Here is a 23,184-nt window from a genome sequence, read left to right as displayed (position 1 = left end):
AAAAGAATGTCAGCATGTCAGATAATGATTGGCGCATTATGGCATCGTGATCCGCGATGCCATAACTGCGACTTTTTGCAATGATTAACACTGCAAATAATTGCAAAAGAATATATTCTGCATTGTAAAATTAATTTCTTTCATAATATAATGTCGTAAAAATCCTTAATAATTCTCTTAAATCCAACATGTGAGTCTTAAATTAGATTAAAACACATATTTAATTATTTTAATGAATAAAAACATGTAAATATCATAGAATTGAACCTTTAATCTGTGTGTTATCACTTTTAAGGAATGATGATTCATATTTTTTATCAAATTTCATTTTTGGTTTATAATAGACCATTTATCATTTTGGCAAGGGACATCTGTTCTTTTGTAAAGAAATAGATGAATGAAAAAATGGCAGTTTTAATAATGATTTTTAAAATTTATTAAACCTTATAAACATATATACAAAATGATATAAAATTCGGTAAATAACCTCCAAATCCCCATGATTACATTAAATGTAGAATAATAGAACTTTCACATAATACTTTGATTTCTATACAATTATATAATAATTTTTTTAATATGAACCAAGTCATAAGAGGAGTAAGATCCATTATCAAATGTAGATGCATGCTGATGTGGCTAGGTGGAACTTAGAAAACGTTCTGAAAATGTTTCAAGTCTCACATTTTACGGTTCACGTGGGGTGGCACCCTCATATAGAGGAAGGGTGTTTTATTCCAAATGGCTTTAATTGGCCAAAACTGTATCCCCTTGGTTTATTCCAAAATTAGCATAAGGGACCAAAATTATTTTTAGCTGTGCAATAGTCTAAATGAAACCAAGATAGAGAGGAAAAAAATTCTGATGGTCAATGCGTTGTTGGCGTGCCAAGTTAGAAAGGAGTAGCCTTAAATATAATTTGATCCATATGACGATGACGCGACACAATGCTTTCTGATTATCAAGCCATGGATCACTTAAGTGACATCAGATGTATGCAAGTATGATGTCCAGGGCCAAAGCCCCCAAATAATATGTATCTCTCTCTGTCTCTCTCACCTTCATAATCATTGTGGTCCCTTTAGATCACCAGGACTGGAAAATATGGAAGCTGACTAGGTCCACACCATATCTTCCTTTTTCTCTGTTTTTTTATTTTTCTATCTTAAAATTTTTGGTTCCATCCTAAAGTCCTTTCTGGCCAATGGAATATTTTTGTGCCATGAATCCCATTCATGTATGTTTTTTGATCCTTGAAGATATCCTGAAATTTCCTTATTTATTATATTTCTGAAAGGTGCTCTGTATGAGGATTGGATAGAAGTTTTCCAAAGAGTAGAAGTAGGATTATTTGTGGAATATGAAGTAAGAGGTTATTATGATCACAACCATTGTCACCTAGTTATACTATGATGATTTTAAAACACTCATTAATGCATTTATGTATTATTAGTATCATTAAGTTAAATATTTGTTAGCTTAATAAAACTTAATTTGTTTCCTGCCTTTGATTTCTTTCAAACCTCCACTGACATTTATCTGATTCTTTGTGTATAAGTCTCTCAACTCATCAATATATTTAAAATGATTGAGAGGGAAATGTACGATTTATTCTGACTTAATTGTCAATAACAAACATTGAAGAAAGCTAATAAAAATAAATATTCATCCAAGTTAAATCACAATGATGCTGGTTTTCATAATTTTATATAATCTTATGCATGATGCAACATCAATGGCTGTTTATTGTCATGTGGAATTTTGAGAAGTGAGAGAATTTGGTGCCGCATCAGAAAACTATTTTGCACGAAAAGTGATATTTCTGATTCTTTGATCCAAGTATCAATATAAATCAGTGAAATAAATTAAAAATGATTTTATTTTTGAAAATTCATGTTGACATGTAGCGCAGTATGGGAAAATGTGGTCAGTCAAGATGAATACACAATTTCAAAAGATAAGACACTAGATATAATAGACATAGTGGAGAATTAACTGACATAAAACAATACAGATATACACAGTGAGAATCCCTCTATCCAGTCCAATTTACTCAGCCTTGCAAAGTCCAGAGAGATTCTCCATAATCTTAAACTCTATAAGTGTCTCTAGAGTCTGGCCTTTTGAGTGGGCATAGACCCATATTCAAATAATTTGAAAATATTTATAATTAATTTTAATGATAATATCATGATAATAAAAGTACATAATATACACTGGATTCACATATTAGCTTCGTATAAAATCTTAATGTAAGGAAAAAAAATGTTATTCGACATTAGTTTATGTATAAATGAGATAAATACACAATTTATACCATAATGAAATGGATACAAATTAGGCTCTTAAGGAGGATGGAGGGGAACAAATTAAGTTACACTTTAAATGTGTTCTAAAATACAACATAATATATTGCCAATCAATGTTCAACAAGTTACACTCGTACATAAAATTAAAGAAAGATATTATTAGATTTGGAGCTTCCCCTTTCAATGGTCTAGTATCAGGATACTAAGGTTGATGAATGTTCAGGAACTTTATTAGAATGCTATTAAAATATAATTTCTCTCAATTCATTGCCTTGGGACAGATAAAACGGAAGGCCCACAACCTTTTACTCTTCTTTCTACATGGGGGTGTCCGTTTTTCTTGTCATTTCATCGTTGCTCATTCCCGTTAGGCCGACGGGTTAGGCAGGTATTATGGGCGCTCTGTGCACACTCACGCTTTGGTGACGTATCGTGTAGTAAAGAGAAGAAAGTACAAAAGAATAGTAAACAGAGCACATCGCAGAAATATTCTAAATATGACAAGTTCCCCCATGGATTCTATAAGATGGAAATGAGGAATGGGAATGAAACAAAATAAAGCATTTCTAGCGGATGAACTTCTCCAAATTATGTCAGGTAATAGAATATGGCAACTTGCTCTGATCAACACTCCACTTTTAGCTCTGTCCATGGAGTCTATGAATTTCCTTAAACCAGAAATTATCACAGTAAGTTATATAGATAATCACTACACTTTTATCATTGAACACTGAAATTAAATGGCAGAATCCATAAATTCAAGGTGTATGCAAGGACATTATCATGACAAAATTGGTAGAACTTGTTCTTCATGTCCCATCATTAAGTCTAGTGGATTAACCAACAGATAATGCATGAATCATGAAGGGCAAGAGAAAATAGTCTTACAGTGGTAATCAGTTCTACATCATTCATTCATTCATTCATTCCACTATTTAAATCAGTTAAGGAACATGTTAATTGAATCGAGGAGTATTTATAATGTTGTAATGTATAGCCTTCGGTAATATTAAATGAGACTATAAACTTAATTCGCTTAATTTGATTCGGCTCAGATCCAGAAAACGTTCTGCGGGTAGATCTGTCTCTGACATTGATCCATAACTCGTTGGCGAGCTGATCCCGTCCAATGATTCTTGAACGAGGCAGACATTCAATTCAAACTGCCTTACCACTACTCATTTCTACTGATTTGTGATTGTTTTGGCTTTTTCCCCGGAAATTTTGTTGTTTTCCTCTTTGTGCGAGGTAGTCTTGAGAAACTGACGATCCTGTCATCTTCATCCGCGGTGGAGCTCTTGAACTCCCTTCCCCAATCTCGTACATTCCTAACCGCATTTCATTTGATTTGAGCTAAGTTTTTAAAAATTTCTAACTGCAGATCTGGACTCTTGTTTCTGACGCGAATGGATGCCTCCAAAGAATTATTTGGTCAACTGAAGGTTTCAGATTATTTTTTTTTTTTGAATTTCCTGCGTTTCCGTGCATAATTGAGTGACACAGGCAGTCTCCCTTGCTACATCTCAATATCCTGTTTCTAAAACTCGTACATATCTATAATAGTAGTGCAGATTACTCATTATCGATGACACTAACATCTTCCGCAGTCGTTTCGTGGGATGCAATTAATAAAACCTCAGTTTCTTGTTTTCAGTTTCATGAGTGTTCTTGATGACATTCTGGATCATCCCTGTTAAGTTGAAGGATTTGGGGGAAATGAAACCTACAGTTTATTGCATGGTGTAGCTCGAACTTTGTTTCTAAAAGTTTGCATTGGTTTCCCATGCTCTAGTCCTTGTGCCCATTTCTGTACAAAAATACGAGCTAATTTTTATTCTATTTCTGGTTTTACAACATAATTTGTCCTTTTTATTTTGTTTCTTGATTCTCTCGAAATTTCACAACTTTTGAGTGGGTTTTGGAGCGGACAGTCCAAAATCACTTATCTTTGTCACCTTCGGAATCTTTTTTGCCGAATACTTTCATGAATTTCATCAAAGTTCCTTTTCCTCTTTGGCTTTTGAGCAGGCTGCACAACCATTTTTTGTGTTAGCGGGTCCCAATGTCATTGAATCTGAAGATCATGTGCTAAAGATGGCGAAGCATTTAAAGGATATTACTACCAGGTTTGCAATCTTTTGGGGACATAATATTTCATCGAAAAATGCCATAATATGCTATTTAATAGTAAAATAGAATTTTGGGGATACCCTGAAGCAGTGTTCGTCTTTCCGGGACTAAAGCATCATAGTTATCCAGAGATTGTCATTGTCACATGCTTATGCAACAATGACAAGTACGATTTCTTCATTTTCATACTAATCGCCAGTGTCCATGATGATGATCTCGTCGTGGTCATCCTGGCCCAGATGAATGATGAGGATGAAGAAAATTCATCATTGTCACCTCGCCATCTTGAACAATGGCAAGAATCTCATGGCGTCCAGTGGAGGAGGGGATCTGTCTATCCACCACCATTGTCATCACCACCCATCAATGATGGCGTCATCATCATCATTTTCATCCTGGGACAGATGCATGGCGAGGACCATGGCAACTCCTCATTGTCATTGGAAAATGCTCACCTGAAATGTAGGTTTTTTTCTACAATACACTCATGATGGCTATTTGTCTACTAGGCTTGGCTTGCCCCTGGTCTTCAAGTCCAGCTTTGATAAAGCAAATCGAACTTCCTCAAAATCATTTCGGGGTCCTGGGTTGGAAGAAGGTCTGAAGGTATAATTTTACTGCTTTAGCTAGAGTTTCAATTTATTTTACTGCTTTACATTTTCCCTTTGTTTGGGTGAAGGATTTGTTTATTTGAACATACGTAGCTGCTCCCAACTGTATAATGTAGTTTTTTCTATATAAATAATAGTATGCACATTAAACTCGATATTCAAGAAGAACTATATCATGTTAGAAAATTGATCTTATCGTTGTTTTAGGGCTGTTTAAATATTATACTGACGTTTTTTATTGGAGATGCAAAAGAATGTGACTGAAGCTTCAATGACCCAAAACCAAGATATTTTCCTCATCTTTGTAACTACCTACGTTATCTAGGGTAGTGAATACTCGTTGCTTTCACTTTATTTTAAATTTGGATAGGTGGTGACTGTGTAATGCTTTGAGCCAGAATGCATGATGATGTTTCTAACATTGATTGCTGTTGGTTATCCTAAAATGTAGATTCTTGAAAGAGTGAAAGTGGCGTATGATGTTCCAATTGTAACTGACATACATGAGAGCAGCCAGGTATCTTTTATATGCTTATATTTTAGATTTTTTTTGAACTCCCCGTATAGGAAAACAAGGGACATCAGTATAGATGCTATGAACTTCAATTCTCATATACTTTTCCTTGTAAATTTTTTTCTTCACTTAGTATGTACACTCACAAGTCATCTGGGAATGACTTAAGTGTGGAAGAAGGTTGTTTTCCTGATGTTCAATCTTGAAGATCGATTGCATACCATGCGTTTCATTATATTTGTATTAGTTTCTGCTTCAGGGGTTCAGAAACAATTGACATCCAGCTTCCCTTCTGTTCTAGAGAAAACATCATAGCTTCTTTGAGATACTCTTCTGGAGATGAAATTGGACATATTATTTGTGCTATCCTGCTTTTCTATACATCTCGTAAGAAGCCCATACAAAGGAGAATGTGAAATGCTAGTAACAACTAAGGTTCTGTACTCTTAAATAGGGATAGGAACTCCCAAGGCAAGTTACAAACAAGTCCTATCATCCACACTCAACTTCAAGCTGATGAATGGATTTATCATTCAAAGCTTGGAGGTGATTCATTGATGAATAAAATAACAAAAGCACTTACAAAATCTCCTGATGACCATAGGAGAGTTCTTGGTGGTGCCTGAGGATGACGATCATGTGAGGAAGATGGCCTGACATGAAAGGGTCAAGGGGAATCCAACTCATGTGGAGATAATGCTAGGGCTCTACAGATGTATATATTTATAAGGAGCTTGGTGGCCCCAGATAGAGCATGGTGGACCAAGGACAGCGACGTGGCCTGACCCAGTGCTGGGCAATGGCTGGAAAATTTTGTGGACAGTGGGCTTTACTGTGGGTTGCACCCTGGCTGAACAATGATTTGGGCCCCAACTGGATGCAGGCAAACCACAGCTGGGCCTCTAGGCCATGTTGTGGGGAGCTGGAAGTTCTCTCAGAACCATTCTGTGGTGCTTTGTGTGATTGTTGTGTGACAGTTTGTGGAACTGTTCTACAGACAGTTCACTAAACCATTGTCTGGCGGCGGTTCTGGAGACCGGGTCTTGCCAAAAGGCAAGGACTTACCTCTGGAGAAAGGTTGGTGGGAAAATATTTTCTGGTCAGTTGGAAGAGAAATACTGCCACTGCTGCTGCCGCCTCTCCAACAAAAGAAAGCTGAAGAAGAATGAGAAAGAGCTGGTGCCACATAAGAGGTCTCAGTTGCGGGCTGAAGCAGTATAAATTCCAAGAAGATTGGTGAAATCCTGGCACTTCCAGAAAAGTGATTGTAACTGCCAGAAATGAGATAGCAGTCTCCTAAGCTGCAGATAAAGCCAGCTGCCTATCGATCAAGATGAATAGATGCTGGAATGAAATTCAAGACCAGCTGTTGAAGACAGCTGTAGGGAGATTTGCAGTAGATTACAAGGAACACTGTCAGTCTGAGAGCTAGATTGTGAGGAAGCTGATTTTTTTTGTAGAAACGCAAGGGAGCTGATGAGACAGATAGCAAGGGAGAGATGAAGATAAATGACAGAGGTGAAGATGGACCTCAGCAAAGGACAGAGAAGACTAGAATTGTTTGTGGGGAAGATGTCCCAAAGGGGATGTCCCTGAGAAAAACCTCCGAAGGAAGATGATGATCATTGGAGGAGAGGACAAGGATAGTTTCCAGAGTTGAAGTTCCAGGGGTGATGATGGATAAATACTGTACAAAGAGTGCGATGGACTGGAGGTGGCCGAGCATTGTTGAAGCTCTGGTACCATGTTACAACTCATTGTAAAACTCCGTAGGAGGGAGTAGAAGAGAAAATGATAGCAGAAACAGCCTCTCTGGGAGTCATGCACTAAAGAGAAAACAAAGACTTATTTGGAGTCTAGGTTCCTACCCTTAAATAAGGCTAGTAAGATTTGCCGTCCCAGGACCAACTCTTTATCATCATCCTAAAATCATGATTGTCATTCTCACATGCGTGTAATGATGACGTTGATGATTTTATCATCATCTTTCTTAAAAAAATGGTTTTATCATCATCATCACCATTGCAGACAATTGACCATGATGATGATGAAGTCCATTATCATTATCATCATCATTGTGGAGCAGACGAATGGCAAGGAATGAGAATGATTAATCATTGTTTGCTCATCATCCTCCACAAAGGCAAGAAGCTGGCAGCTGTGGGGGCCGGCAGCAATGATGTTATCTGCCGACCAGCGATAAGGTTGCTGGGAGTGTTGGCAGCTGGAGTGGATTCATAATTCCATTAACATTGTCATTGTCCTTGTCTTCATCTGCTACTAAGGTGATGACAAGGATGATGAGGATGATTTTTTGATTTTAATTCTTGCAGCAAATGAGTGACGATGACTGCAATTTTGTCATTGTATTCCTAGTTGTAAACAAGTGATGATGACGATGATGAAGTCGTTATCATTGTATTCCATGTCATTTTTTCATCTTGTCATCGAAACCTAATGAGAATTATATGATCCATGTTCTTTTTGTCTGCCATCATTTTGGATTAGAACTTTATGTTGAACTAATCTATGTGGGGTTTTTTGCCTGCCCTGTACAAAATTTTATCCCTAATGAAAAGTTGGGGAATCTCTGACATGCTTCATGCTCATCAGTGTGATGCTGTTGGACGTGTGGCTGATATTATCCAAATTCCTGCTTTCCTCTGTCGACAGGTAACATGAGGGCATGTATCTGTCTGCAGAACTCTTTGTGATTCAAATATTATTTAATTATTCTTTAATATCATTTCCTTATTAATCTTCATTCATCATTGTCTCAGACTGATCTTCTAGTTGCTGCTGCAAATACCGGAAGGATTATTAACATCAAGAAAGGGCAGTTTTGTGCCCCATCTGTAAGTGTCTTTTTGCCCGTTCTAAACTCAATTATTGTAACACGTCTTTTACTTGTAGAAATTCTTTGCATTTCCATTGATAAATGAATTGATGAGAAGAATTCGGCCAGGTCATGGTGAACTCCGCTGAGAAAGTTAGACTTGCAGGCAACAATAATGTGATGGTATGTGAGCGTGGAACCATGTTTGGATACAGTAAGTTCCTCTTTTTTGTTTTCTCTCAGACTTAGGGACAGCTTTGCCTTATCTTTTGAATGTTTTTTCTCATAATCTTGCTTTCCTTCAGAATTCGGTGCTTGTGTGCTAGTCGTTGATTAGGTTTCATGCCCTAACTCATCAGTACAGAAGGTCTGAGAAATTGCAATTTCCTTTCCTTGGAAGGAATATGATCACGTGGAGCTCTAGGGTCCTACCTTCCTCAACTTCATTCCTGCTGTGTATCTTCATCTCACCTTGTTTCTATTCTTCTGTGTTCCTTAACTTACTACTGTGCCTCCTCTAAACTGAGAATATTAATCTTGATACCGCGGAGCGATGTATTACTGGTATCAGAGCCAAGAATTCTCAGGCCTGCAGCATGTCTGATAGTGGTGCCTAGGTCGATCATCTTTCTCTCCAAATCCGAATGACAAATGTCCTAAAGTACCTTTTGGAACAAATTGTGGCGATCAATTTCCAAATGAAGACATTACCAGCTCAACCTAAGCGGCATCCTCCGACAGATCCAGAAGTGCGAGCTCCAAAAACTTTACTAGAGAAGCCACTAGAGCTACTGTCCTCGGTGATTGACACAGACCTCAAAATGTAATCAATATAGATCCAATGTCGACTTATTCCAAGATCTCAATCATAACATTGTTCCCGAACAAAGTAGAACAAGAAGTAAAAGAAATCTTGAAGGAATAACTTGAAGGAGAAAGTTGCTGATGGAGATCCCCGGAATCTCCCCCGATCTGGTTGGCAGGCTTGCTCCTGCTTCCCCCAGCCCTTGCCGCAACTGGCGTTCGAAATTCTTGATACCTTTGCTTTTCCTGCCTCTCCCTTTATTTATAGTATTTCTGCACGTGTGATCTCACACGTGCCGACGTTTCTTCCTTTGATATTTGTTGGAGAAAAACTGTTGCATGTCAGCGATCCACCCAGTTAGAATTTGGTGTAAAACAAGGTGATCCACCTCTTTTTCAAGATTCACCGAGTCAGAATTGGTTGATTAGTTTATATAAATAAAAGATTTTTTTTCCAAACTTGGAGCAAAGATAAGCATTTTTCTGAACTTTAGTTGCAAGATTGGGAATATGGACTGACAATCTTTCAGAGTCTGAATGATAATCTTTCACTGGTCCCAACTGCTGAAGCTCCAATAGTGCCTGGTACATAATGTTGGATGATTGACCATAGCAATTGCTGAATTGTTCCTTGAAATGGCAACCTCTGACACAGCTCTAGAACCAGACAACACCAGAAATGCTGCCGCCATGACAACGGTAGCTCCTGTAATTTCTGCCCCAAGGCAACTGTGCAGGCATTAATCTTCTACAAGGGATGACACAAGGATTCCTCCTTCACATGTGAAAGAATGAGAAGAAAACTCCTAAGTGTGTCTGAAGTTGCATGATCTCTCCGTTATGTAAGAGCGGGCCGAAGGATTGGTGAATCAGGAAGATCCTGGCCATCTTTTCTACCAACACCACATCAGGTGCTGATGTTATATCCGCTGCATGCTCTACTGTGTTTCCCATTTAGTCCACAAACCTTGGCAGGACAGACATGTTGACATAATGCTACACCTGTGGGCCCTACTTGTCTTCACCAAGAGAACATCATGTCAACAGGGCCTACTCACTTTTGTCCTTGTGCCTCTGACGTCTTCATCACGGCCACTGTCCTCGAGATTGAAAAAGTAAAGGCTGATGTTGTGACTCATTGTCATATCCCATTTGTCTTCAATGATGTGGCATTATGTCAACTGGACCCACAAACACTCCAGCAACTTTGTAACATACCTTATGGGCATCTACCATTAAATAAGTTCCTTGGCAGTGTTGCCTTGCTGAATTGACAGGTCATGACTTTTGAGATTAGGGGCCTTCTGATGTTCATGGCCACAGAAAGAACATGTGTCTCTCAAGGAGAATAGTGTTGTGGCTCCAGATGTGAAATGGACATCTTAATCATCTTTGAAGGTGGAAAAATGTTTTATCTTGGGGCATATACTAGGCCCAGGTCCTTTTTCCTCTTTTTATTCTCTATATGGAATTGACTCGGATCTCATTTTTCCTTTTATTTATTTTACCTTTCTCTTCCTTTTGTATTACTCCCCTAGATAAGGGTAATCCAATGGATATTAGATTATTGCGGAATTACTCTCCTCACTGAATAGAGGCCCTGCAACATATTGGTACCAGACCACAGGTGATGTCCATGATTACTATGATCCTTGTTTGGAATTAAATTTTGATCTAACCATTTCTTCTCATCTTCATATGCTTTAAGGTACTGCTCATATAGTCGTATCTATTTCAAAGTACTGCACATGTAGCCCAATCATTCTCGTATGAACTTTTCTTTCCTATCTCAGCTCTGTTCCAGCAATTAGTTATGTTCAATAATCTGGACTTTATTGTCTCCTCTAAGGATTTAGAGCTAAGTAGCCATTGAATATGCCTATCTCCTCCTTCAGTTTCAGAAATTCTTCTCCTGTCTCCTGGGTTGTCTCCACCGTTTTCCCTTTATATGGTCCTTGTTCTCCACATTCCAGTGCTTGTGGAAACATAGTCTCTCCTGGACTGCTAGTTATTGTTGCATAATTCCAACAATATTCTTTTGTATGCATCTTCTTCTGGCAATTTTTATGCCACATAGTTTTCTTTGGGCACTCCTTTGATAATGTCCCTAGTCAGAACTCACACTCTGAGACTACTGAAATACTGACTCTAGGACCCTGTTCTTGAGCTCATCTGGGGTCATCCTTCTTTGAGAAGAAGTGGGGGATTTGACTGAAGATGCTTTTGGGACAGTTCTTATGTTTCTCTCTTTGCCCGTCATAATCCCAACAGCTTCATTGAGATCTGTTATATTTTCAATGTGAAGAATATGACTTAAAAGTTTCATACTCTGAGTTAAGGACCATAAAAATGTAAATAACCTTTGCTTTGGAATGTATTTACTCTCTTTAGAATGAGGATTCTTCACTGGCCAATAACGGTTGATTTCTTCCCATATTGCCTTTCAATTTTCAATCAAATACCTTCTCCGCATCATCCCAACACTCTGTTTGGGCTTGCTTCTGCATATAGAGCGTATATTTTCCTGTAATTTTTCTTATTGGAGAAGTGAAAGTTATCAATCATAGTAAAGGTTATAAATCATACCTGGTTTCATAGAGTCTAAATCCATTGATGAATTAATGCCTCCTCAGATTTCCATGTCTTGTAATTAAGATCTGCTGGGGAAATTGGATCCTCCCATAAATGTTCTTCCAAAAATCTTCCAATAAGAGACTACCCTGCTCAAGTTTCCTCCAGGGTTAAATATCGACTCCGTTGAACTTGATATGGATGTGTGGGAGCCCAAGTCTGGCCCTCATGATCCCTTGTTGCAATGCTAAAGGATGATGACTCTTGAGTCTTCCTCATTGGCTTGAAAATCCCTTCTAACTTATTTAAGTAATGTTTATAACAATAGAGGTAGAAAGACGAACAGTACTGTTGCCTGGAGAAGAGAACAAGGTCTGGAGTATAAGATACTGGAGACCTTAACAACCTATATTCTACGCTGATACCAATTCATGTAACTATACATTCTGAGCTATCCATCCTCTTTAATTTCTTTTTCTGGTTTGTCCAAAAAGACATACATCTATTACATGAGATTGATTGGTTTAAATACCATTCACAAGTCGAAATTTGGTCCGAGCAGCAGAAGCGACTTTACAAGTGGCCATGTCAAAGACTCAAGTTGACTATATGTATGAAGTAAGGGCTGTGCCACCCTGAATTATGTGAGCCGCACGAGGTGCGACCTGCTTATGTGGTTTTCAGGGGGATTTGGCTTAATGACTGGCCGTGCCCACCTGATTAGGACGGAAAAATTAATATGGTACAAATATATCTTCAAGCATTACCTTTTAGACATTGGTCGCGAAGTCAATGAATGGAATGAATTGACTTTAAATAGGCCAATAATGCATTAAGGCCACCTATCTTCACAAATAAAATATGCATAAATAAGAGATTTAATAATACAAACAGTGGAATTTAGGATACCCCTACATCTCTCACGACTGCTGAGCCTTAGGTCTTAAATATATATGTTTGCTTTTGTGAAGAGAAAACTTTGCGTTGGACCAGAAACAAATTTTAGCCGAGGACATTCAATTGATGCAAATCCCACTAAGTTTCCATCAGGCTCATGTGGAAATTTTTTGTTAAACAATTTTTAACTCTTATTTCAGATTTTATTATATCAGTTTGCGAGTCTGTTTCACAATCTATCCTTCATTCTGGAGGTGTGATGCCTTTTTCCCAGTTTCTGCTGCCTTGAGTTTGAAGCGCTGGCAAAGAGAAAATCACAATTTAAAATTGATCCCGAAATAGTATTTATCATATGTTAGTGAGAGAGAAAAGGTAACTATACATGAAAGATATAAACTCTAAGAGTCTGAAAATTCTGCAAATGCCTATGTATTTTCCTGCTGAGAAAATGTCCAGGCATCAATTACTTTTTGTTTATGTGTCAACTAAATGTGCACTCCCACTACAGATGATCTGATTGTTGACCCGAGGAACTTGGAGTGGCTTAGAGAGGCGAACTGTCCAGTAGTAAGTTGAGCTTTCCTTATAATTTTTTTGCTCTCTTTTGAATTTACTTCCACGCCAAATTTATTCTGCTGGATCAATTCAGGTAGCAGATATCACGCATTCGCTGCAACAGCCTGCGGGGAAAAAGGTAACTCGAATTTGTTCAGTATGTTTATTTTTGGCGAAGTAAAAATTTAGATAACAACCTTTGCTTTTATTGCGGATGAAATTTAAAGTTTTGCTTTTACATCAAATGCATCATAAGTCCTTTAATGTACTGCTGCTTTTGTCAGGACACCACAGATTATGAAGCAAGTAATGTAATCTAAATAATTTAATATTCCAATGCAATCTCATAATCAAATGAGGCATTGCCATGCTTTCTGCGCAATAGAATTAGGTTTCACTGAAGATTCCTGTCATTTGAGCTTAGTTCTATGGAGACTTGTGATAGTAAAGTTTCTTTTATGATGCTACACATTTCACTGCATGATACTGTTATCACCCATAGAGTGATAAAGAGTCCTCCGGTTGATGACCTGGGTGGGAGTACACTCTCTAAGGTTTGGAGTCTTCTGCATAACTGGTGAACCCTATAGGGAAAATCCAATTTTGTGCCTTTTCTGTCTCTAGTTTGCGGTTCAATTTCTTGTCTTCTCTTCTTGCGTCCTCATATCTTGTGAAGACAAGAAGAAAGAACAATTCTTGATACACAAACAAAGAGATTACAAGGGGTTTTATAGGGAGCCCTAATGGGCTAATATTAGAAAGGGCCCTTAATGGGCTAATAATAGAAAGGAGCTAATAATAGAAAGAAGAAAAGAAAAAGGAAAGGAGACAATAATGTCAACACTCCCCCTCAAGCTGGAGCGTGGATGTTTTCCACACCCAGCTTGGAACAGAGCTCCTCAAACCGAGGGGCATGAAGCCCTTTGGTGAAGATGTCTGCAAGCTGTTCAGCTGACGGAACATATGGCGTGCAGAAATTTCCCGACTCAAGCTTCTCTTTAATGAAATGTCGATCGATCTCAATGTGTTTTGTACGATCATGCTGGACGGGATCATGAGCAATGCTGATAGCCGATTTGTTGTCACAGAACAGCTGAACAGGGGAAGAAACTGGACACCTTAGTTCACGAAGCAGTTGGGTAATCCAAAGTGCTTCACAAAGACCATGCGCAAGGGCACGGAACTCCGCTTCAGCACTTGATCGAGAGACCACTTTCTGTTTCTTACTCCTCCAAGTAATAAGATTGCCTCCCAAGAAGGTGCAGTACCCAGAGGTCGACCGACGATCAACCACAGATCCTGCATAATCGGCATCAGTGTAGACTTCTAGACGCAGACCACTGTGACGACGAAACATTAATCCACGGCCAATGGTGCCCTTCAAGAAACGGAGGAGGCGATGGGCAGCATGAAGACGACTCATTTGAGGGTTCTGCATAAACTGACTTAGAACACCCACTGTATATGCAATGTCGGGACGGGTGTGGGTGAGATAGAGCAGTTTGCCCACAAGTCTTCGATATTGTTTGGGCTCAGCCGGATCTTCATTCTCATCCGCACCAAGTCGATGACTCACATCAATCGGTGTCGAAATAGGCTTGGAGTCTTCCTTTCCCAGCTCGCAAAGAAGATCCACTGTATATTTCCGCTGACAGATGAAAATCCCACTCGAAGAATAAGCCACCTCAATACCAAGAAAATATCGTAATGGGCCAAGATGACGTATGGCAAAGTCCGACGACAGATACATAGCCAGCTGAGTAATGGACTCCGTATCATCACCCGTGATGATTATGTCATCCACGTACACGAGAAGAATAGCCACTCCCCCGGACGTGGAATGACGGTAGAAAAGCGTGTGATCTCCATTACACTGACGGTATCCCCGGTTCTTCATGGCCATGGTGAAACGGCCAAACCAAGCACGAGGAGATTGCTTCAAACCGTACAGCGCTTTCTTCAGGCGACAAACAACTGAACTCGGAGTAGACGGCACTAAGGAGGCATATCCAGGAGGTAAGGCCATATAGATCTCCTCAGTCAAATCACCATGAAGAAAAGCATTCTTGACATCATATTGCTGGAATATCCAGCCCTGATCGACGGCAAGAGCCAAGAGAATCCGGACAGTGTTCATCTTGTCCACAGGGGCAAACGTTTCCTGATAATCAATGCCATACTGTTGGGTGAACCCTTGCGCCACAACACGTGCCTTGTGCCTTTCAATAGAGCCGTCGGAATTGTGCTTTACAGCATAAACCCAACGACTGCCAACCAAGTGCTTGCCCGGCGGTAGTGGAACCAGATCCCATGTGTCATTTAGGGCAAGTGCTTGTAGCTCCTCCTCCATTGCCCGACGCCAATGAGGAAGAGAGAGGGCTACGTCCACCGTCTTTGGAAGGGAGATAGTGTCAAGGGAGGTGAGAAGAGCGTGGTAGGATGGGGAAAGACGATGAGATGAGATGGATGCGGCTAATGGATACAATGGAGAAGGATGAGGGCAAGACACAAGTGCTAATGAAGGATTTTCAAGAGGAGTGGATGAGGAGGATGAGGGAACTTCAGGGTAGGAGGAACACGAGGCTTGCGAGCATGAGTGATACCATAGCGTTTTCTGGCGGGCAACGGCGTATAGGTAAAGGGGCACAACATAGTGGGATAGAGGATCCGATGGGGACTCTGCAGGAGGTTCGATGACGCAGAGGATGGATCTTTAGTAAGGACAGGTGGATTTGGGATTGGTGCAGGCAGAGGATCAGAGGACAAGGTGTTCATGGGAATATCAGATGGAGGCTCTTCGAGAGGAACAGGCAAGGAAGGACTTGGGACAGGTGACGAGGGAGATGAGTTAGGAAGAATAAGAAATTCAAGGGGATCTGATTGAGGTGGTAAAGAAGGAGAAGGTGGAGAAGAAGAGGGGTAATACGGAGTGAATTCGTCAAAGGTAGCATCCTTGGTGACAATAAATCGACGAGAGGGTGGATGATAACATCGATAACCCTTTTGAGTAGAAGCATAGCCGACGAAGACACATTGGATGGCCCGAGGATCAAGCTTGTCACGACCAAGATGGTGGTTAGGAGCAAAGCAAACGCACCCAAAGACACGAGGTAAGATTGGTTCGGAGAGAAATGTTGGGAAGGAATGCTGGAGACAATCAATGGGAGTAGAGTAGTTAAATGCGAGACGGAAGACGGTTGAGAAGATGAATGGCAGTTAGGACAGCTTCAGCCCAAAAATACTTTGGCACATGCATGTGAAACAAGAGGCTCCGAGCCATTTCAAAAATGTGACGAAATTTTCGTTCTGCAACTCCATTTTGCTGGGGGGTGTAAGGACATGTGGTTTCATGGATGATGCCTTTTTCTTGGAAGAAAAGTACTTAACGTGGAATTGACATAGTCTCGGGCATTGTCGGAGCGGAAGCACCGAATAGAAGTGCAGAATTGAGTTTGAATGAGAGAGTAGAACTGAGGAATAACAAGGGAGATCTCTGATTTATTTTTCAAGAGATAGGCCCACGTGAAACGAGTAGCGTCATCAATGAATATACATAACCACCGAGCACTGGACGTGCTATGAACAGGAGGGTCCCCACGCGTCGGTGTGAGCGAGAGCAAAGGAGTCAAATGGGAAGAAGAAATAGGATACGTAGTACGATGATGTTTAGCAATTTGACAAGCATCACAAACAAAGCGGTCCACAGAGTGGCCTTGGAAAAGTTTTGGAAATAAACGATAAAGAGTAGCAAAGGATGGATGGCCGAGGCGTCGATGGAGAAGCCACAAACGCTCATGAGACGCCGAAAGGGGAACTGCAGCGGCAGCAACAACGAGGGGAGACAAGGGAGATCGAACAAGATAGAGACCCTCATGCTCCTCAGCAATGGAAATCGTCCTCCCCGACACCTTATCACAATAAAAACAGGTATTAGGAGTGAATGTAAGATCTTGGTTCAGATCACGAACAAGGCGGGATAAAGAAAGAAGATGATGAGCAAGCCGTGGAACATGAAGGACTTTAGTGAGGTTCATTGAAGGAGAGAGACACACGACCAATCCCAGCCACAGTGAGAAGATCACGGAAGCTGTTTTAACTTTGGAGGAGCGGAAAGCGGGTTCATAGGTCACAAAGCTCTAGGATTGGGTGTCATGTGGGCAGTGGCACCAGAGTCAAGAAGCCAAGTGGATGATGATGGCAGCGGAGATGGTGAAGGAGGAGGAGAAGGAATGGTGGACATACCGCGTTAGTTAGAGAGCACGAGCCCACTGGAGGGTCAAGCAATCGCCGAAGACGTTCCATTTCTTCAGGTGTAAAGCCGGGAAGAGAAGCACTCGCCGAAGACGCTCCACTTGGAAGAAGACCATAGGACAGAGGCACTTGACCAGGCATCGGTACTTGGTTGACAGAAGGTGCAACCGTAGCGAGATTGCTCTGTTGTGTTCGCTTCCGTTGAAGCTTAAAGCACGTCTCCTTGGAGTGACCCCGCTTTTTGCAGTAATTGCAGAAAAGGGAATGATCACCTTTGGAGGATTCCTCAGTCTGAGTAGATGGACCACGAGACGAAGCTCCTGCTCCAGTCGATGTGGTCGTCACCGAGGAGCGCGTGGAGGAAGACGAATGTGCTACAAGTGCAGAAGCCAGGGTCTGGGACTGCTGAAAGCGAGATTCTTCAATTCTCGCGCTGCGAAGCGCATCCTTGAAGGAAAGCTCTTTCTCCCGGTGTATAAGCTGAGCCCGTACCGCTTCATATTCCGGGTTAAGTCCTATAAGGAACTAAAAAACCCGAAGTTGAAGAGTGTACTTGCGATCCACCGAGTGAGGGTCCGGAGGCATGTAGTGATCAATCTCATTCCACAGAGAAATGAGTTCTGTGCTGTACTCCATGATCGTCCTGTCTCCTTGATGCAGATTGGCGGCCCGATGCACTAGCTCATACAGTGTGGCAATATTATTTTTCTTGGAGTGGCTGTCAAGGGCCGCTTCCCACACGGCCCGGGCAGACTCAAGAGACAGAAATTCACCCTTGATACTTGGTGAAATACTATCCAAAAGCCATCGATGGACCACTCCTTCAACGTCTAGCCAGTCATAGTACTTGGAGTCTGTCTTGGAAGGCCCTTCTTCAAGTAAATGACGCATCAGTCGTCCCTTGAGAGTAATCTGGACATATTGCTGCCACTGAAGAAGGTTAAAGCCGGTGAACATCCCATCTGGAGGCATCCGAGGCAGAGAAAACGGTCCAGGTGAAGCCGACCAATTCCCCGACTCAAGAGGTGCCTCCGAAGCATTTGACGTTTGACCCACACTGGGTGGCGTCGATGCTGGCGTCGATGCTGGCGTCACATCGGAAACCGATACAGGCTCCGTCATCTTGATCACAGAATGAAGTGTCGCACGAGGAGCACACGGCTGCAGGAACGCCCGCGGCTATTGGCTGCGTGCGCGGCTGAAGAGTCGAGGAGGGAGCGCGGCCGCGACCGAGAGGAGAGCGCGCGGTCGAGAGGGAAGCGTACGCTGCCGAGAGAGAAGCACAGCCGAGGAGGGAGCGCGGTGCGGGAAGCCGGAAATGTGGCCGGAAAGAAGCTGCGCCGCCAGGAGCAGGTAGCCAACCGGAAGGAGGAGCTCAAGATCGTGGCGAATGTAGAAACGCCAGAGATCGGAGCTACGGTCGAGCCCCGGAACCCAGATTAGGGTTAGGGTTAGGGCTCTGATACCATGAAGACAAGAAGAAAGAACAATTCTTGATACACAAACAAAGAGATTACAAGGGGTTTTATAGGGAGCCCTAATGGGCTAATAATAGAAAGGGCCCTTACTGGGCTAATAATAGAAAGGAGCTAATAATAGAAAGAAGAAAAGAAAAAGGAAAGGAGACAATAATGTCAACATCTTGAATTTCCCAATTCTTGATCTTGATTCTTTTCATTTTGTATCTCCATCTCACGATTAATCTTTCATTTGATATGCGAGGATCTGATACGTTTCTTGAAACTTACCTGTAGTTAATTGTCAACAGTAATTGAATTCATACTCTATTATGGATACTGATCAAACATGAGTCTTCAAGAACAGCTCGAACAATGATAGAGGTGGAGGAAGGAATGATGGAGAATTGCCGCTGATGTCCCTGGGGTGTGCCGTCCACGAGTTGATCTGGTGCCTGCTGAGGGCAATAGAGGGGATGAGGTCAGAGTTGGAGAATGTGAGAAAGGGGAAACGAAGGAGAGGGAGAAGTTGAGAGGAGAGTGAGTAAGAGGGTTATGGTGAGATCAATCGCTGCCTGAGCAGTTCTGCTTGGCTGTATTTATACAGCTGGAGGTCTGGTCTTCTTTGGGGTGGTAGACGGGTCTTGACACGGTACCGGACTGACGTTTGGCATAAGGACGGCCAGGTATCATATCAAGATCAAGGAATCTAAGTATGGTGTCGCAGTCCTTTGTCCAGCAAAATATTCTCCAAATCATGTACATTTTGGAAGAGATTCTCCTCCTCTGCCAAAAATATCTAGAGAAAAATATAATGTTGCGATATCCTCGACTACGAACTCCATTGCCACATCTACTGCTCTTACCTCTGCCTCCACTGCTACCATCATGGTATCTTATCCTTGGAGTTGTGTCTACCATCACTGCCTCTTGTCACAGAGGCTCCTTATTCTACAGTGATGAATGCATCTGGTGTGCTCTCAAATACTGTCAGAGCCATATCTGCAGTGACCACAGCTTCGTCACTATCATGATTACTGAGTTGCCATTTTGGGTTGCAGCCTCTATTTCCTCTATCCTATGCTGCTCAAACCTAAGATGCTGTTGTCGAAGACTCCACCTCAGACTGCACTTTGCAGCCATGGTCTCCACTGCAACAGGAGACTCCACTGCTACTGTGGACTCAGCCGCAACTGCGACCTCCATGCACTCTTTTCTGAAGCACTGTTTTCTATGACCAATGACGATGTGGAGTCATCATCATCCCCTTCATTTGTCCTCGCCAAAATTATAATGAAAGTGGTGACATTGTCATTGTGTCTCATTTGTAGGTAGGAGGACAATGACTATTTCATCTGGCCTTTGCTTCTCATCTCTTTTGATCTTTTAACCTCTCTAAGATGACAAAACTGTCAGTATCACTTGAGCTGAAGCCAGGATGACGGTGACAGAATCACCATCATCAAGGAGTGGACAATGGCCATGACTGGTTTCAAATGACGAAATGCATTCTTCTCAGTGAACCCTGCTGAAACCAACATCTAAAAATCTGCTGGCTTTGTTGTGACCAAGGTTCCCCTAGGCCTTCTCTGGGCCTGAAAAAATGGCCTTCTCTTTGGCCTGCATAAGCGCTACTCCAGGCCTGCCTTGTGTTTGCTTTTGGCTCTACACCAGGTCTCCTCGGGTTTCTATTGGGCCCTTTACTGCAGCCTTCACTGAGCCTTCATATGAGCCTCTCATGTGAGCCTAGCCGTGTGTACAACTAACACCACACCTATGCTCATCTACAACTAGCAGCACAACCATCATCATTGCCAGTCAGTGCCAATGTCACCGCTCCAGATTTGAGGCTATACTGCCACGACACTTTGGGAATGCTCCTAATAGAGAACTCTCTTCATCTTCAATGTTCGTAACAAATACTATTCTCTATTAGAGCGAGTTCCAAGAAATCTTATTATGGTCAGATGTGCGCTCCTTAATTGTGTAGTTGGAAATCTAAAACAAAAGGAATCCTGCACGTATTTGCACGTACTTGTGATTGTATTGTTATCATTTGGCTGCAGTTAATAAACAATTTATACTCTCTTCTTGCACATTAAACCTTTCAATGACATCTCGTTCTCCAGTTGGAAGGAGGTGGGGTGGCAAGTGGAGGGTTGCGAGAGTTGATACCCTGCATTGCAAGAACATGTGTAGCCGTTGGAGTGGATGGAATCTTCATGGAAGTAAGTTCATTCAAAAAAATATATCCTGCACTGTTTGTCTTCAGCATGGGAATTAGCCATTATATTTATTAATGCATCTTTTTTATGAACTGTTTTAACATTTACATTTAAAATTTTTGTACTGGTCACCAAAGGGACTAGATCGATTACGAGTACTTCACTCTATTTGTTTTAAGACATGCACACATCTTATGCTCACTGTAATAAAAATAAACTGCTCTACAAAGCTTGTTTAGTGGTGACATGTTATTAGTCAATTCTTTATGTTGTGACTATGAGCCTGCCTTTGAGACTAAATAATATAGTAAGTGAGAAACTATATTGTCTTGTTTGATCACGATGTTGGTTAAGCTGGATTTCACTCTCCAAGAGTTATTTCTTCTCTGTGCTTCATATTTCTTTAGTGTTTCTCTATGACAATGGTCAACACCGATGCATGATAAAGGCAGTCTTCTGGTGAATTATAGGCTTTGTTTCCAGCTAAAAACTGTGTTTTTGAACAAGGTCATCATGACTCCTTAAATGTTCTACTTAATACTACCAGCTTCTGACTATACCATTGACCCGAGCGTTGGTAGATGGCCTACTGAATTTCAAAAGGTGGTATATTTTCTGTCCCACTGATTATGGAACGCCAACTAATCAAGTTTTCTTTATTTTTTTTTAAGATTTCTTTTAGACCTCCCTGTTCAACTTCATCATGATTATTTCTACAAAACTGGGAAATAAAATCCAATGATTATACTCCATGAGCTCGAGGATAGGATAACATGAGAATTTTTTCAGACTCTACTACGTTTTTGATGAATTAGAAATAATATGGATTTTCTCTGGTATTTTTTCCTCATTTGGGTGACTAGGTGCATGATGACCCTTTAAATGCACCGGTGGATGGACCTACCCAGTGGGTAAGTTATATTTGAACTACAAAAAGTTCATGAATTTCATTTTTGTGGACCCCACCCGCTTACATCATCTTATACTGGGTGATGTGCAGCCTTTGAGGCATTTGGAGGAGCTTCTTGAAGAACTCATCTCCATTGCAGTAAGCTCATTTTATACACTTCAAATAATGTTGACCTCTCAGATACTCTACTTTTTAGTCCTTTCTAACAAGATTTTATTTCATGGCCACCCTTCAGGGTGCCACCAGAGGGAAAGTGCCATTCAAAATTGATCTTACACCCTTTGGCTGCTGAGTACAAAATGGTATTCTGATAACTCTTCCCCAATACATCATGACGCATGGATAAGTGTTTATGATTCTCTCATGGAATGAATATCTCGTTCACCTGGAGTATGCTCTGAGGACTCTGATTTTGTTGACTGTAATAGTGAATTCAAATTTCTGATTTTACGTTCAATGCCTCTACGCGTGGTCAATAAGTACATTACATCAGTTGTGGAGTTGAATTCATAATTATATTAACTTAGTAATTATACACATATAATCCACAAGATTAATTCAAAATTACATAGCGATACATGCTTATCCTGCTTAGCTTCGCTAACAACGATTCACCATTGTAAGGGTTTCCAAGTTTTAACATACATGTAAATAAAAAATATAAGTGTCATCCACTCATCTACTAAGAACTCAACATCAGCTGCGCCAGTCATTGGGAAGGAAACAACTTGGTCCCACTAACCACCAGGTAGATCAGATTTGTTGTCAATCCTGGGTTTGCACAAATGCAAGAGGCCTATTAGGTAGAAATCAAATAACAGACATTCAGAAAATATGATCGAAATCTGGTCGTGAGAGCTCTCATGTAGACTTTTTATGGATGATAATTAATCCATCGAATGAGGCAATCAACATGTTAGATTAAGCTCACATAATGTGTACCAAAACATATTATCTTCCCACAAAGGAGGATATAATCCTTTTCCTTTGCCATTATATTATGCTTCCCAGCCATCTCCCCCCCCCCCCCCCCCACAAAGCTATATAGATGGGATTGATGTTTCTCAAAGCCATTGAATCTTCATTACAATTATCGTTGTAATACCATGATGAC

At 40.9% G+C, this 23,184-nt stretch overlaps 1 protein-coding gene across 1 annotated transcript; it reads left to right on the top strand.

Annotated features, from left to right (window-relative positions):
• The first annotated feature begins 3,340 nt into the window (after nucleotides 1-3,340).
• On the top strand, nucleotides 3,341-22,562 carry LOC144712279 (2-dehydro-3-deoxyphosphooctonate aldolase 1). The gene is made up of 14 exons (XM_078586510.1): nucleotides 3,341-3,598; nucleotides 3,691-3,751; nucleotides 4,338-4,435; nucleotides 4,949-5,045; nucleotides 5,502-5,567; nucleotides 8,178-8,237; nucleotides 8,345-8,419; nucleotides 8,530-8,614; nucleotides 13,181-13,239; nucleotides 13,322-13,366; nucleotides 21,065-21,163; nucleotides 22,024-22,071; nucleotides 22,161-22,208; nucleotides 22,306-22,562. Exons 2-14 carry the CDS (start codon nucleotides 3,716-3,718, stop codon nucleotides 22,360-22,362), a joined length of 873 nt encoding a protein of 290 aa, XP_078442636.1. The 5' UTR covers nucleotides 3,341-3,598; nucleotides 3,691-3,715; the 3' UTR covers nucleotides 22,363-22,562.
• Nucleotides 22,563-23,184: the final 622 nt, after the last annotated feature.

This window comes from Wolffia australiana, chromosome 14, assembly GCF_029677425.1.
Source record: "Wolffia australiana isolate 7733 chromosome 14, ASM2967742v1".
NCBI lineage: Eukaryota > Viridiplantae > Streptophyta > Magnoliopsida > Alismatales > Araceae > Wolffia > Wolffia australiana.
This window is presented reverse-complemented; position numbering and strand designations above follow the sequence as displayed.